This window comes from Pristis pectinata, chromosome 30, assembly GCF_009764475.1.
Source record: "Pristis pectinata isolate sPriPec2 chromosome 30, sPriPec2.1.pri, whole genome shotgun sequence".
Classification (NCBI taxonomy): Eukaryota; Metazoa; Chordata; class Chondrichthyes; order Rhinopristiformes; family Pristidae; genus Pristis; species Pristis pectinata.
The window spans coordinates 26819220-26833831 of NC_067434.1; the positions used below are offsets into that span (position 1 = coordinate 26819220).

General features: G+C 39.1%; 1 protein-coding gene across 1 annotated transcript in view; it reads right to left on the reverse strand.

Annotated features, from left to right (window-relative positions):
• Positions 1 to 14612, reverse strand: part of kat6b (K(lysine) acetyltransferase 6B) — a 173179-nt gene that overhangs the window by 53263 nt on the left and 105304 nt on the right. Inside the window, exons 9-11 of the mRNA XM_052041588.1 lie at positions 6585 to 6700; positions 3901 to 4042; positions 2699 to 2860 (exon numbers count right to left, since the gene is read on the reverse strand). Coding sequence (XP_051897548.1) covers positions 2699 to 2860; positions 3901 to 4042; positions 6585 to 6700 — 420 coding nt within the window. The remainder of the gene's footprint in view (positions 1 to 2698; positions 2861 to 3900; positions 4043 to 6584; positions 6701 to 14612) is intronic.

The window sequence follows — 14612 nt, forward strand, 5'->3', positions numbered from 1 at the left end:
AGGCTATAAGGCTAGAACTTACGAGTGTGATTTGGGATGACATTTTTGAAGGGTAATGTACTATGGAGATGTGGTCGTTGTTCAGGGATCTCTTGCAGGATGTTTGGGATAAATTTGTCCAGGTGAGGCAGAGAAGGAATGGCAGGGTGAAGGAACCATGGTTGACAAGAGAGGTGGAACATCTAGTTAGGAGGAAGAAGGCAGCATACATAAGGTTTAGGCAGAAGGATCAGATAGGTCTCTTGAGGAATATAGGGTTGCAAGGAAGGAACTTAAGAAGGGGCTGAGGAGAGTAAGAAGGGGACATGAGAAGGCCTTGGTGAGTAGGGTTAAGGAAAACCCCAAGGCATTTTTCACTTATGTGAAAAGCAGGACAATGGGAGTAAAGGTAGGACCGATTAGGGACAAAGGTGGGAAGATGTGCCTGGAAGCTGTAGAAGTGGGTGAGGTCCTCAATGAATACTTCAGTATTCACCAAGGAGAGGGGTCTTGATGACGCTGAGGACAGTGTTGTTAAGGTTAATGGTCTAGAGCACGTTGATGTCAAGAGAGAGGATGTGTTGGAGCTGTTAGAAAACATTAGGACAGATAAGTCCCTGGGGCCTGACAAAATATTCCCAAGGCTGCTCTGCGAGGCGAGGGAGGAGATTGCTGAGCCCTTGACTAGGATCTTTGAGTCCTCATTGTCCACAGGAATGGTACCAGAGGATTGGAGGGTGGCAAATGTTGTCCCCTTATTCAAAAAAAGGTAGTAGGGATAGTCCAGGGAATTACAGACCAGTGATCCTTACTTCTATGGTGGGCAAGCTGTTGGAAAGGATTCTTAGAAATAGGATCTATGGGCATTTAGAGAATCATGGTCTGATCAGGGACAGCCAGCATGGCTTTGTGAAGGGCAGATCATGTCTCACAAGCCTGATAGTGTTCCTTGAGGAGGTGACCAGACAGATTGATGAGGGTAGTGCAGTAGATGTGGTCTACACGGATTTTAGCAAGGCATTTGATAAGGTTCCACATGGTAGGCTTCTTCAGAAGGTCAGAGGGCATGGGATCCAAGGAAGCTTGGCTGTGTGGATTCAGAATTGGCTTGCCTGTAGAAAGCAGAGGCTTGTGGTGGAGGGAGTGCATTCAGATTGGAGGGCTGTGACTAGTGGTGTCCCACAAGGATCGGTTCTGGGACCTCTGCTTTTCATGAGTTTTACTAATGACTTGGATGAAGGGGTAGAAGGGTGGGTTGGCAAGTTTGCAGACGACACAAAGGTTGGTGGTGTTGTGGATAGTGTAGAGGATTGTCGAAGATTGCAGAGGGATATTGATAGGATGCAGAGCTGGGCTGAGAAGTGACAGATGGAGTTCAATCCGGAGAAGTGTGAGGTGGTACACTTTGGAAGGACAAACTCCAAGGCAGAGTACAAAGTTAATGGCAGCATTCTTGGTAGTATGGAGGAGCAGAGGGATCTGGGGGTCCATATCCACAGATCCCTGAAAATTGCCTCACAGGTGGATAGGGTAGTTAAGAAAACTTATGGGTGTTAGCTTTCATAAGTTGAGGGATCGAGTTTAAGAGCTGCGAGGTAATGATGCAGCTGTATAAAACTCTGGTCAGACCACACTTAGTCCAGTTCTGGTCATCTCATTATAGGAAGGACGTGGAAGCGTTGGAAAGGGTGCAGAGGAGATTTACCAGGATGCTGCCTGGTTTAGAGAATATGCATTATGAGGAGAGACTAAGGGAGCTAGGGCTTTACTCTTTGGAGAGGAGGAGGATGAGAGGAGACATGATAGAGGTGTACAAAATATTAAGAGGAATAGATAGAGTGGACAGCCAGCGCCTCTTTCCCAGGGCACCAATGCTCAATACGAGAGGGCGTGGCTTTAAAGTAATGGGTGGGAAGTTCAAGGGAGATATCAGAGGAAGGTTCTTTTACTGAGAGAGTGGTTGGGGTGTGGAATGCGCTGCCTGGGGCGGTGGTGGAGGCAGGTACATTGGTCAAATTCAAGAGATTGCTAGATAAGCACATGGAGGAATTTAAAATAGAGGGATATGTGCGAGGAAGGGGTTAGATAGTCTTTGGTGAGGTTTAAAGGTCGGCACAACATTGTGGGCTGAAGGGCCTGTATTGTGCTGTACTATTCTATGTTCTAAGAAGGACACTAGAATTGAAAGGGCAAGGAAGGTTAATGGATCTTTCTGCAACATGGCAAATGATGGTGACCATAGCTGAGAAAATGGTCACTGTGTCTGAGAGTGAAAATAGTGGGAATACACGGTGACTTGAGTATTTCAATGTGGCAACAAAATAAGTTTCAAAAAACATTTGATCAATTCGATTAATATTTTTTACTTTAATTGTTCTTCTCTGATTGACAACTATACAAAAACAAAACACAATCATTTGGTGGTTTGTATTGGCTGATGCTTCATGAGGGTTAACTTCTTTCTCCTAACTATCAGAATTTGCACGATATAAAAGTTTGTAAACTACGAAATTATAGGAAGGTACTACAAAAATGGGTGTGATTAAAAAAAACTAATTTACATTCAATGCAGATACTAATCTTCTTAATATTAATGAATTAGAACGTGTAATCTCAATGAATATTTTGACTAATATCATTTAACCCAACTCTTCTTTCTTGTCAATTGAAAAAGGGGAAAAGGCTGTTTTGCTCAATAATTTACATCTGAAACACTTACCTTGGAGAAGTAGCCAACAAGATGACAGCCCTTTTCATCATTTTTAGTCAATACATAGAAAAGAAATGGTTCAACATCATAGTAAAGTGTCTTATGGTCCAGAAAAAGCTTGGCTAGTAGACAGAGGTTTTGGCAGTAGATCTTACTGATGTTTCCATCAACCTGTAAATGGAATTGTAGAGTTACAAATATTCTCTTATCCATAGCAAAGCAATATATTCAAAAACTGCTTAAACATATACAATTAAAATACCCAACTGATATCTACACCTACATACCATATGACTGCAGTTACTTCACAATCTCAATTAAGAGTTGCTAACATTGGGTGGAATCACCATCATATAATTATCTTCTTTCTCCAAAAACAATTACGGGTATTTATTCTCAAATACATTGCCTTCCAATTCTGTCTGTTTCCAGCATTTATTCACATACCTTCCTTTGAAAGGACAATTGTGCACAACATGTATCATTAGGCAATGTAAACATCTTGGGCATAAATTCAATGGAACATAAAATAATGTGTTCAATGAAAGTTACAAAAAAATTGAAAAAATATTTTATAGGTTTATAATTGGTGCAGCATATCAATTTACAATCAATCCACTTGGGCATATTTATGTTACACATAGTTTTAGCTGAATTTTATTAAGTAAGCCTGGAGTAAAAGCCTAAAGTGATTCTACAACAATATGTAGTTCAGGATAACACACAGTTTCTCTCCAGGGTCTGTTTGGGTTTCAAGTTAAGTTGCTACTTTCAGGTTAAAATGAAGCATAACTATTTCCAGCCACTATCAAATAATAGTCCCCTTGCTGAAGGCTGCATCTTCACGAAGTAACCCTCAAATTGAAAAAGGACTTCAAGAACCATATATTCTAAAAGTACCTCATGTAAATTACTTGAATATATTTCAATTTTAGTTTGATTATTAACATAAAATTATGTACAGAAGTTACTGTATTAATAGAGAGATAACTGCTTCGACAAGGGTAAAGTGAATTGCTCAAAAAATGTTGTATTTACAGTAATTCACAAAATTAGTAATAGCCAAAATACAATTCAAAAAGAATACAATTTCTCAGCAGCAAGTTTTGTTAAATATGCTGCTAAACTAATCTTTATCAAACACTCAAATAACAATATGGAATTATTTGCAATTTACTACATTAACAATATCTAAACTTTTAACATTTTACCTCAAATACTGACAGATCGTTTTTCCGGTATATTTCATTAGCAGGTGGATGGAACCAGCCACATTTTTTTGCATGCCTCTGTAAAATGTTCCGACTCTTCATGTACTTCAGACAAAACTCACATAGGTAAAGCTTTGGTAGCCTAAAAAAAAGTTTGGAAATAATGTTAATGCCTAACTTGTTAATTACTAATCGGTGAAAGTTCATTTGTTAGTAATTCATTTTGTGAGAGTGTGAACATTCTGTGCACACTTTATCAATGAAAGGATGAGCAATAACCCCTGTACAATTTACTACTTTTTTGTGATTTTGTGGGGCCTTAAGCCAAACATAATGTATGGTAAGTATAAATTACTGTATATCTAATCATAATACCTTCTGATCCTTTAAAACTCTTAAGAGTTTCTGTCCTTGGCGTAAAACCTAAAGTTATCTCCCTTCACATCAATAATCTCTGACAACATCCTGAAGAATTCTTCAGCCTATAACCAATAACTAATCTTTATGTAGATCATCAGGCTCTGCAAAAATAAATTACATTTTACCTTGTGGTTGCTGTAAGTATATGTTAATATTTTGATGGCTCAAGTCATGTTTTCCAATTCAGCCAAAATGTCCAATCTGCCTAAAAATACATTAAACTATGGATTACTCCATCCCTTGTATTGAATAGTCCCCTAGTATGATAAAACCTCACAATCTACCTCATTATGGCCTTGCATCTTATTGTCCACACGCACTGCACTTTCTCTGTAGCTGTTACACTTTATTCCACATTCTGTTATTGTTTTTTCTTGTACTACCTTCCTGCACCATTGCATTGAAATGATCTATATGGACAGTAAGCAAGACAAATTTTGCACTGTACCTCAGTACGTGACAATAATAAACCAATTACCCAATTTACTCAATGCTTAAAGTCATAGAGTCTTACAGCATGGAAACAGGTCCTTCAGCCCAACTTGTGGGCGCCGACCATGGTATCTATCTGAGCTAATCCCATTTGCCTGTATTTGGCCCATATCCCTCTAAACGTTTCCTATCCATGGACCTGTCCAAATGTCTCTTAAATGTTGTAATTGTACCCACCTCTATCATTTCTTCAGGCAGCTCGTTCTATAAACCCACCAAAGGTTTATGGACAAATTCCATTCACACCATTGTCCTTTTTCTCAGCTCCCCCACCCACCCCCCGACCTTTTTAGAGCTGTACTTTCTTCCCCACAGGTCAGCTTTACATTGTACCAAATGTGGAGAATTTTCACCGTCTAAAGAAATCTTTGGCAAGAGAAAGGTCTCTGTGTTGAAAGCATTAACACTATCAGTTGATATAGTTGGTGTTTTTTAATCACTGTTGGTCTTGCTCTTCTGCTTGTTGGCAAAACAGAGGATCCTATGCTCAGTTTTATTAAGGAAACCAAGATCACGATTTGCTATAATTTATTCGTCCCCAGGTCATGACAGGTTTCCATACCCGATAACTGTTCGTAAGTCGGAAATGAACAGAAACAGCCATGACAGGAGAGTGAGTAGGCGCGGGGAGAGCGGCCATCAGCCGGTCTCACTGATCAATGAGAGAGTGAGTCCTCTCAGTGCTCCCTGGTCTGGTCATCACACCCAGCCCCCAACTGTTGCAGCTCAGTGAGGTGATGGGGGGGGATGAAGTGTGGTGGGGAGAGAAGGCACATGGAAACACCTGACAGAAGATGCCTACAGCCATGCAGCAGCCAGCCAATCCATCCCTATCAATCCCGCCAGTCTCCCAAATGTTCATTAGTATGTATGGGATCTCTTATAAGTTGGGTGTTTGTAACCTGGTGAGGACCTGTACCTTTAAGTTAGGGACATGCACCTCTCCTTGGTCAGGTAGTTGAAACCATTTCATTGCATCAAAAGAATTTTGAGATGGGTTTATGGGGGTCCTAGTACTGTGGCTCAGGGCTCCTACACACTGTATTCGGAGACAATCAGCAATTAATTTTCATTATATTCCTGTTTCTTGGCAAAACCACTAGCAAACCATTCAACTATAATCGGCACATTTTTAATTCTGAACAGAAGGGGAAGTGATGAAAATAGTTTCTTCTGTATATAGTTCAAAGTACGGCTATTCCAGACATCTGAAGCCACAGTTCAATTTGTCCAAGAAGTATGCAAGGCCATCCTCCACCAGTTTGGATTTCTTCAGTTTGTGCTTTGACTGCTAGTCAAAATCTTCAAAATATTGAAGTGAAAAATTGCGGGGTCCAATTTATTGTGCATGATGAAATTTTTAGTAGGGATAAATACTGTAAGTGATTCAGTTTATTGGCTCTTGATAAAATAGATGATATATTGATGTTTTATTGTTATGTTACCAAGCAAATAGAGTTTATCTCCAGTTTAGACTGCTTCCCATTTGACTTTACTAATCCCAACACAGATTTACAAAATACTGTTTCAGCATGTTTGTTAAGTGCTGAACATATGTATGTCAATCACTCTTCAGCAAACTATTATTATATGCAACAATACAAGACTGGGATTATTAAAAGAAAGTGCAATGAATATTATACAATAGAAAAACAAATGGTACTTGGGTTCCTCAGTTGAATGCAATTACTTAATAAAGTTGAATTAAAAGGCTGATTTCTTCAATATGCACGTGAACCGCTGTTAGAACAAAAGAAAGCCTGTAATGTTACCTTGCATACTCCTGTGGATATGGCGACGAATACCAGGTATGGATTTCATACTTCCCAAATTCAATTATAGATGGGTATCGGCTGTGGGGGTCCACAGTGGTAATAACTCCTGTTTTCTGTCAAATAATCAACAAGATTAAGAAAAATGAATGAATTGCAAAAGTATCCAGAAAGTTAATTTACACTCCAAACTGCGTTACTATCTCTATAGTAGTTAATTTACTATATTTTCGATGAAGGCCGCTTTATTCAACAAATGTAAATAGAGCTACAGTACTTACAGAAAGTGTTTGTTTTCCTAGTCAGTGTCAGAATGATTCTTAGTTTTGCTGATATGAAAATTTATTCATGTTAGGACTAAAGGAGATGTGGTGTTTCTATGATATTCAGATGGACTGGAGGAATGGGCTAAACACTAACAAATGGCACATAACCTACATAATGGGAATATGCACTTTGGGTTATGCATTTAGGCAGTACCAACAATGATTACACTTTACACCAAAATGAACAAAAATTAATTTAGTGAATAAAAAGGAACCTTGAGTTATAGTTCATATTTTCCTTCAGGTTCATGACCAATTCCAATTAGGGTCTCATGCTATACTAATAAGACTAATCAATCCAAAATAAAAAAAAATACAGACCTTTATAAAAGGGCTGTGGCTTTTTAATATTGTGTTTTGTTGCTTTTGATCAGATGACTGCTTGTAGGAAGGAAGCATCTTATAATGTTTCAGACATCACAACTACAAGGGGTAGACTTGAAGGACTAAACAGCCTTTAGAAGTTTATATCTTTCAGATGTATCAGTGAGTTTTGGAAAGAGCCAAATAAAATGGCATCAGCTTTTGAAAACAGGCTCACCTACAATCTGATATTAGCTCTGATAACACAGCATTGTTGATACTGAACATAATTGCTAGGCAGTATTCCAGTAAAATTATAACTGATTATATTGTTCTAAAACAGAAAGATGGAACTTTTCCAATTGATATATGAAACTGATGACTCTAGACTAACATCATATTAAAAATATTAGCCAATACATGATTCAGTAAAACACCAAGAACTTTCAACAAAATGCACTGCACTGGGCTCAGCTTCTAAATAACATGACAGAACTTTCAGCACAGGAAAGCAACATTCCATCTGGATCTACGTTCCAATTCTACTTTCTTAAATTTTCTCTTTGCTTACAAATCACATTACCTGGATCAGTAAATGACCAGCAGGTGGACTCAAATACATTAACTTTAATCATCAACATAAAAGCAGAAAATGCAGTTAACCTTTTTTGCAAACATTATTAGTTTAAACTATCTAGCCATTTCAAATTTAAATTCCTCAGTGTTCATTGTGTCCCCTGCTTCCTTCCTCAGAACTTAAATGTTATAATTATGATGACAAAATTCTAAATGTCTTCTATTGATCAGAAATCTATTCTTTTGAGGGTAATCAGGAATAGTGAAAAGGTAAGAGTCTGAAACTATTTTAGAGCTGAAAATAATTCCTTCATCTTCAGTACACTCATGCTTAAATTTATTAATCATGTTGAACACTTTGGGCAGACTCTCACAAAGAAATGCTGGCAGCTCCATGTAATATCTTCCCATGTAGGTGCCACCAAATTGGGATTCTGGCACAAATGCAGGAGTAAAAGAAAGAAAGGATCACGAGCAGATGGTATCCCCGCTAAAGTTCTGAAACTTGGTGGTGAACACCTTCAGAAAGAAATTCACAATCTCACCAGGGAATCTCAGATGTACCATTACCTTAACTATCTTCAGAAAAGGGACAAATCCAACTGTAATAACCAGAGGGATTTCCCTGTTACCTGCCACAGGGAAAGCTATCACCAGAGTCATCCTCAACTGCCTTCTTCCAGTGGTCTAAGAGCTGCTCTACAAATTGCGTTCATCTGGTGGCACAGTGAATGTGATCTTCACTGTGTGACAACCTCACAAGAGATATAGGAAGCAGTACCAATCATGACAGCTGGCCTTTATTGACATTTAAAGCCTTTGGCTCTGTCAATCAGGAAGGACTGTGGAACACTTTCCTTAAATTTGTATGCCCCACAGATATTTGTCGCAATCTTATATTTGCTTCATGATAGCATGAAATCCATGATCTACAATGGATCTACATCAGAGCCAATCTCATTGAAGATGGTCTCAAACAAGGCTGTGTAAATGCACTGACAGTTTTTCATTATTCTCATAGCAATTCTGCACCTTACATCTGACAAACTTTCCACAGGAGTGGAGCTAATTTTCCAGAACTAAAAGGAAAGTATTCAACACATCTTTGCACTCCAGAGCTAAAGTCACCCCAACTTCAACAACTAAGCTTCAGTATGCAGATACGCTTGCTCGACCCCTCTGTCCTCTGTCTCCACTGCCAGGGTGAGGCAAACAAACTAGAGAATCAGCACCTCATTTCACCTGGGTAGCTTGCACCAATTTCAGGTAATCTGTTCCCCTTCTGTCCTTTTTTCCTCTCCTCCTGGTCTACCATTGATCCTCTACCCAACACCCTCCACCCTTCCCAGCCCCCATCACCCAGTTTCTTTCCCCTCCCCCACCCATTCCATCTGTCCATTACCCACATATTCCTCCACTGGATCCCCTCCCCTCAGTTCCCACCTGTTCACTATACCCTTATCTGGTTCCTCTTCACTTTCCTTTGTTATCAGATTCCATAATCTGCAACCCTCTTACCTCCAACTATCACTATCTCCACCCTTCCCTCCTCCACCTGAACCCATCTGCTGATCAATCCCGCCTCACAAGGATCCACCTATCGTTTGCCAGCTCTTGCCCCACCCCTCCCCCTCACCTCTTTATACTGACCATCTCCCTACTCTTTCCTGATGAATGGTTTCGATCCAAAAAGTCAACTACCCATTTCCCTCCGCAGGTGCTGCCTGACCTGCTGAGTTCCTCCAGCAGCTCGGTTTTTGGTCAGTTAAAAAGCCAGTTCCATGACAAAAACAAGATCATATACTTGTTGTAATCACTGGGATTTGTTGATAACACCTTCAAATTGCCTCTATCATTTATGATGTAAAAAGTAGTTCCTTGGTGTACAACAATGGAGCTTGTCTGAAGACCAATCTAGAACTAGCAATAGGAAACAAAAACCTTTTAGGTTATACAGTCACCGTGCTGAGTTTATTAATACCAAAATACCACCCTTATTCTTGACAAAGATTTACTTGGTATTTTGCCATAAAGCATTTAGTTACAGAGTTTCCCTCTTGAGTGTAACCTGGAAATTAGATATGCCCAATCCTAACATCAAGATACAGGCAAGAATCTGAAAAGCCCAAATTTGAGAACAAATCAGAATAAGTAATTGGAAATAGAACAATTACAGCACAATTCAGGCCCTTCGGCCCACAAAGCTGTGCCGAACATGCCCCTTCCCTAGAAATTACTAGGCTTACCCATAGCCCTCTATTTTACTCAGCTCCATATACCGATCTAACAGTCTCTTGAAAGACCCTATCGTATCAACCTCCACCACAATTTCCGGCAGCCCATTCCACGCACTCACCACTCTCTGGGTAAAAAACTTACCCCTGACATCTCCTCTATATCTACTCCCCAGCACCTTAAACCTATGTCCTCTTGTGGTCATCAATTCAGCCCTGGGGAAAAGCCTCTGACTATCTACCCTATCAATACCTCTCATCATCTTATACACCTCTATCAGGTGCCCCCTCATCCTCCGTCTCTCCAAGGAGAGAAGGCCGAGTTCCCTTAACCTGCTTCCATAAGGCATGCTCTGCATCCCAGGCAGCATCCTTGTAAATCTCCTCTGCACCCTCTCTATGGCTTCCACATCTTTCCTGTAGTGAGGTGACCAGAACTGAGCACAGTAAATTCACATGGTAACCCTGGCACGGAAAGTTCCATTTCATTTAACCATTACTTGAGAACTGAATCTTTAGGAAAATGCAGTTAGGGAACTGTTTAATTTTTAATATAATTTATAGTTGCAGCATAAAAACCCACACTGTAAGAGGTTTCAAAAAGCACGCTCAAAATATCCAATTCAAACATGAACAATACCTTCCCTTCCAGCTGTGCTGGAAATCTGTTTGCAATGTTAAGGGATTCATGAACAAACTGAAATGGAAAGGAATTACCGTTTTAGAGAGGAGAAATGGTCAGCTTACAGACAGATATTTATTGTAACGAAGGGTTTGACAGAACAGATGTAAATGACTGAGGACAACTGTGAGCATCGTAGTTACAGTGCAACACATTTACATCAAGAATTCTCTGATCTTTAAGCCATGTAGTTGGGTTCTAGTTGTTTAAAGTACAAATGCAGAAAAATATTCTGGGCTATACTAGAGAGCTCCCTGGCAGTCGAAACAGAACTAAAATAAAACTATATTAAAGTTGAACAACCTCCAACAATTACAGATTTCAAATACCCATTTGCATATAAAGGTGGTCTGCAGCATTCCAGGAAGCAGGCTTTCCATCAGCAATAGGAGTGTGCACTTCCCAGGTAAGTGCAAGGTTAGGAGCTTAAGAATATCCAGCAGAAACTGCAATCATCTCGAAATCATCCAAGGGAAATAAAAGGCCTATACACTCTTAAATGAAAAATTCTCTTAAAACTTTATATTGGATTTACCCAACCCATTCCTTTAAATAATCACAGAAGATACCAGTACTGTTGATGATGGGTGAAAGCAGGAAGTGGCAGTCGCATAACAGGCAAAGAGGAAAACAACCACCTCATTTGATTCTGATTTGCATGTATTTATGAGGATCCCATCTGTGGCCCAGATGGTGTCAACTCAATAAGTCAGTGTGACTTCTAATAGGCTTGCTATCATCCATTTTAAGGCACGAACAGAAATGCAGAATTTGCTGAGGTGAGAGTAAGTGTTGAGCAAGAAAGGGGAAACTACATTATCAGAAGCAGCAACAGCTACGCAGCTGGGGAAATCCAACTTTAATTCAGAGAAGAAAGTGGAGTGCACAATTTCAATTGAAGAAGAGGGAATCAGTAACAAAGTAGCAGTAGCGTTTGGTTAAATTTGAAAGATTTCACCATGAGCTGTGTCAATGAGGAGTTGTCTGCCTAACAAAGGCATTGAAGAGGTGAAAATTTAGAGATTTTGCTTCTTCTCTTTTCACATGGGATCGTAAGTAAGGCATTAAATGGGAAGAAAATTTAATAAATGTAAAATAAGCATGTATTGATAACAAAACAGAAAATAAAGTTCAAAAATGAGGATTGTCATTGACATGAACAGACTGAGAAACACATCAGAGCCTTGAGCAATTCCAGAGGTAATGAGAACCAACACATTTTAGAAGCAACCAGATAATCACAGACATGACTTTGATGAGAGTCACATAATGGTTACATTTAAAAGTGCATGGAGTCAATTCCTGTCAAAGGCCCTGAGATGTCTACAGCAATATCAGATGATTCATCAAAACATTCAAATACATTTCCTTAGGCACTTTATTTCTCTCCTTGCTCAGCCTAACCTCAGTAACAAAACCTTCAATGGTTCTGCCAACCCAAAATATGGTAAACTTTAGTTAGATCAGGCTCTTGAGGCAATCTACAACACTTGAAGGTAAGCAGCAGCTTCCATAATTACAAGCCAACCTGGGATTACAAATGCACAACACCCTGCATACAAACAAGCTCCCATAATATTATTAAATTCAAAAGTACGATGTACATACATACATTCCTTCCTAAAAATGGCAGAACTAGTTTCCTCTCTCTACCTATTATAGTAATTGTTCTTTTTTTCAAAAATCAGTCTTATGTACTTTTGATGCTATTCATTACAATGCTGTGGAGGTACGGTTACCATATCGAGTGATTTTTGTGTATTTTCCAACATAGACAGAATTGATTTATGGATGTCTGTAAGAATGGAACACATTCATTATCCAGAGACAGCCTGTATAAGAAAAAACGATGGGCAAACCTAACTTTTTTTTCGCAGAAAAGACAGAAACCTTTTCAGAGTCATAGAGTGATACAGCACAGAAACAGGCCTAAAGCCAACCGAGTCCGCACCAATCATCAACCACCCATTTACATTAATCCAACACTAATCCCATTTTTATTCTCCCCACATTCTCAGCAATTCCTCCAATTCCACTACTCACCTTCACACTTGGGACAATTTACAGTGGCCATTTAACCTACCAACTCTCATGTCTTTGGGATGTGGGAAAAAATATCAGAGTACCCAGAGGAAAGCCATGTGGTCACAGGGAGAACGTGCAAACTTCACACTGACAGTACCCGAGGACAGGATTAAAGTCTGGTATTTGGCGTTGCAAGGCAGTGGCTTTACTGGCTCCGCTATTGTGCTGTCCTGGTGATGTACTTTTGAGCTCATCTTTCATGATTGTTAATGTAGATTATCCCCATTTATCACAAAAACTTTTGTTCCAGTTAAATCACTGTGGCTCAGTAGCACTCCTACCTCAGATTTTCAAACTTTTTGATTTGAGCCAAAGTTCCTGTACCTTGGTGAGATATACTGTAGTTTCAAATTAGAGTGCTGAAATGCTAAAAGGTCCAAGCAATTTCCAACTGTTTCTCTGATATTGTGCCGAACAATCTGTCCCTAAAAATAAATTGGTTACTTTTTTCATGATCTTGCTGAGACCAAATGTTTGCCACATTTGTCTGCATGACTATGGTATACCACTAAATATCATCTGAGAGACACAGCACGACACTAAATAAGTGCACACCTTTCAAGCAGCATGGAAATTATATAAACATTTAACATTGTTATGAATTTTTAGATTTGTGCATGTGCATCGGGAAATATAAACCTGCTCCATTTTGTGGACTGTTATTTCTTTAGGACAATATTAGCCACTGATTTAAACTTCCTCTACAAAACAATATTCCTAGCATATTCAGAAGACTGTCTGTAAAATCCTCCACTTACTTTCAGTTTAAAAGTATTCTCACCTGCATTCAATCCTCTAGTTCATAGCAGCACCTAACTCTCACTTCAAATGATCTGTACCCTACTCTCCTTACCCAAAATGATGGTGCTGCTGTGGTTAAATTATCAAGCTAGTAAGTCCAGTGGCCTGGACTAACAACGGAGTTCAAATCCCACTATGGCAGCAGTGAAATTTAAATTCAGCTAATAACCTGGAACTTAAAAGAGAAGTTATTCATCGTGATGATCACAAAACTACGAGATTGTTGTAAGAACCCAGTTGTTTCACTAATGTTCTTCAGGCATGGAATCTGCCATCCTTAATTGGTGTGTTCTATGTGTGACTCCAGGTTCACTAATACAGTTACTCATCAATGCTTTCCAAACTGGTCCTGCGAGTCAATCCATTCAGGTGATTGAGGGATGGGTTGTCAAACTCAGAGATCCCTCCTCCCTCCCCACCCCACCCCACCCCAAAAGCACGAGTAATAAAAAATATCAAAAGTATTATCAAAACATTTTGACTACAATAAACCCTCCAAATGATCTGGTGGTTCCAGCAATTATCAGTTTTATAGTACTATGCTTTGTCCAGGAAATGATGGATAACAAAATAGGTTAAACAACAGACAATTGTTTTGTTTCTTGACTTGAGATACAGTGCAGGCTGTGACAATGGAATAATTTTTTTCCCTTTGCAAGCTCTGCAGATCCTTTGTGAAATACAATAGAATTGCTGGGATTTTCATCCAGGTCAGGGACTGCTGGGTTATGTTTCATTACCAGTCCAAATGGAGAAACTCGACCTTACATAAAAATGGATAATTGTTACAAAACCAATTGAACCAAATTTCCATAACTTTATGAGTTCAGTAATACTGATAAATTACATGTAGATTTTAAAATTAAATTGGCTGAGGATGTTCTAAATGTCTCAGAATCTATATATTCTGTTTCTGTATTTCTTATAAAAATACATATACATTGGATATGCTATTTATAATGGATCACACTGTCCTTTCACTTATAGAGCTATGCTTAAATACAGGGATTGAAATTCTATA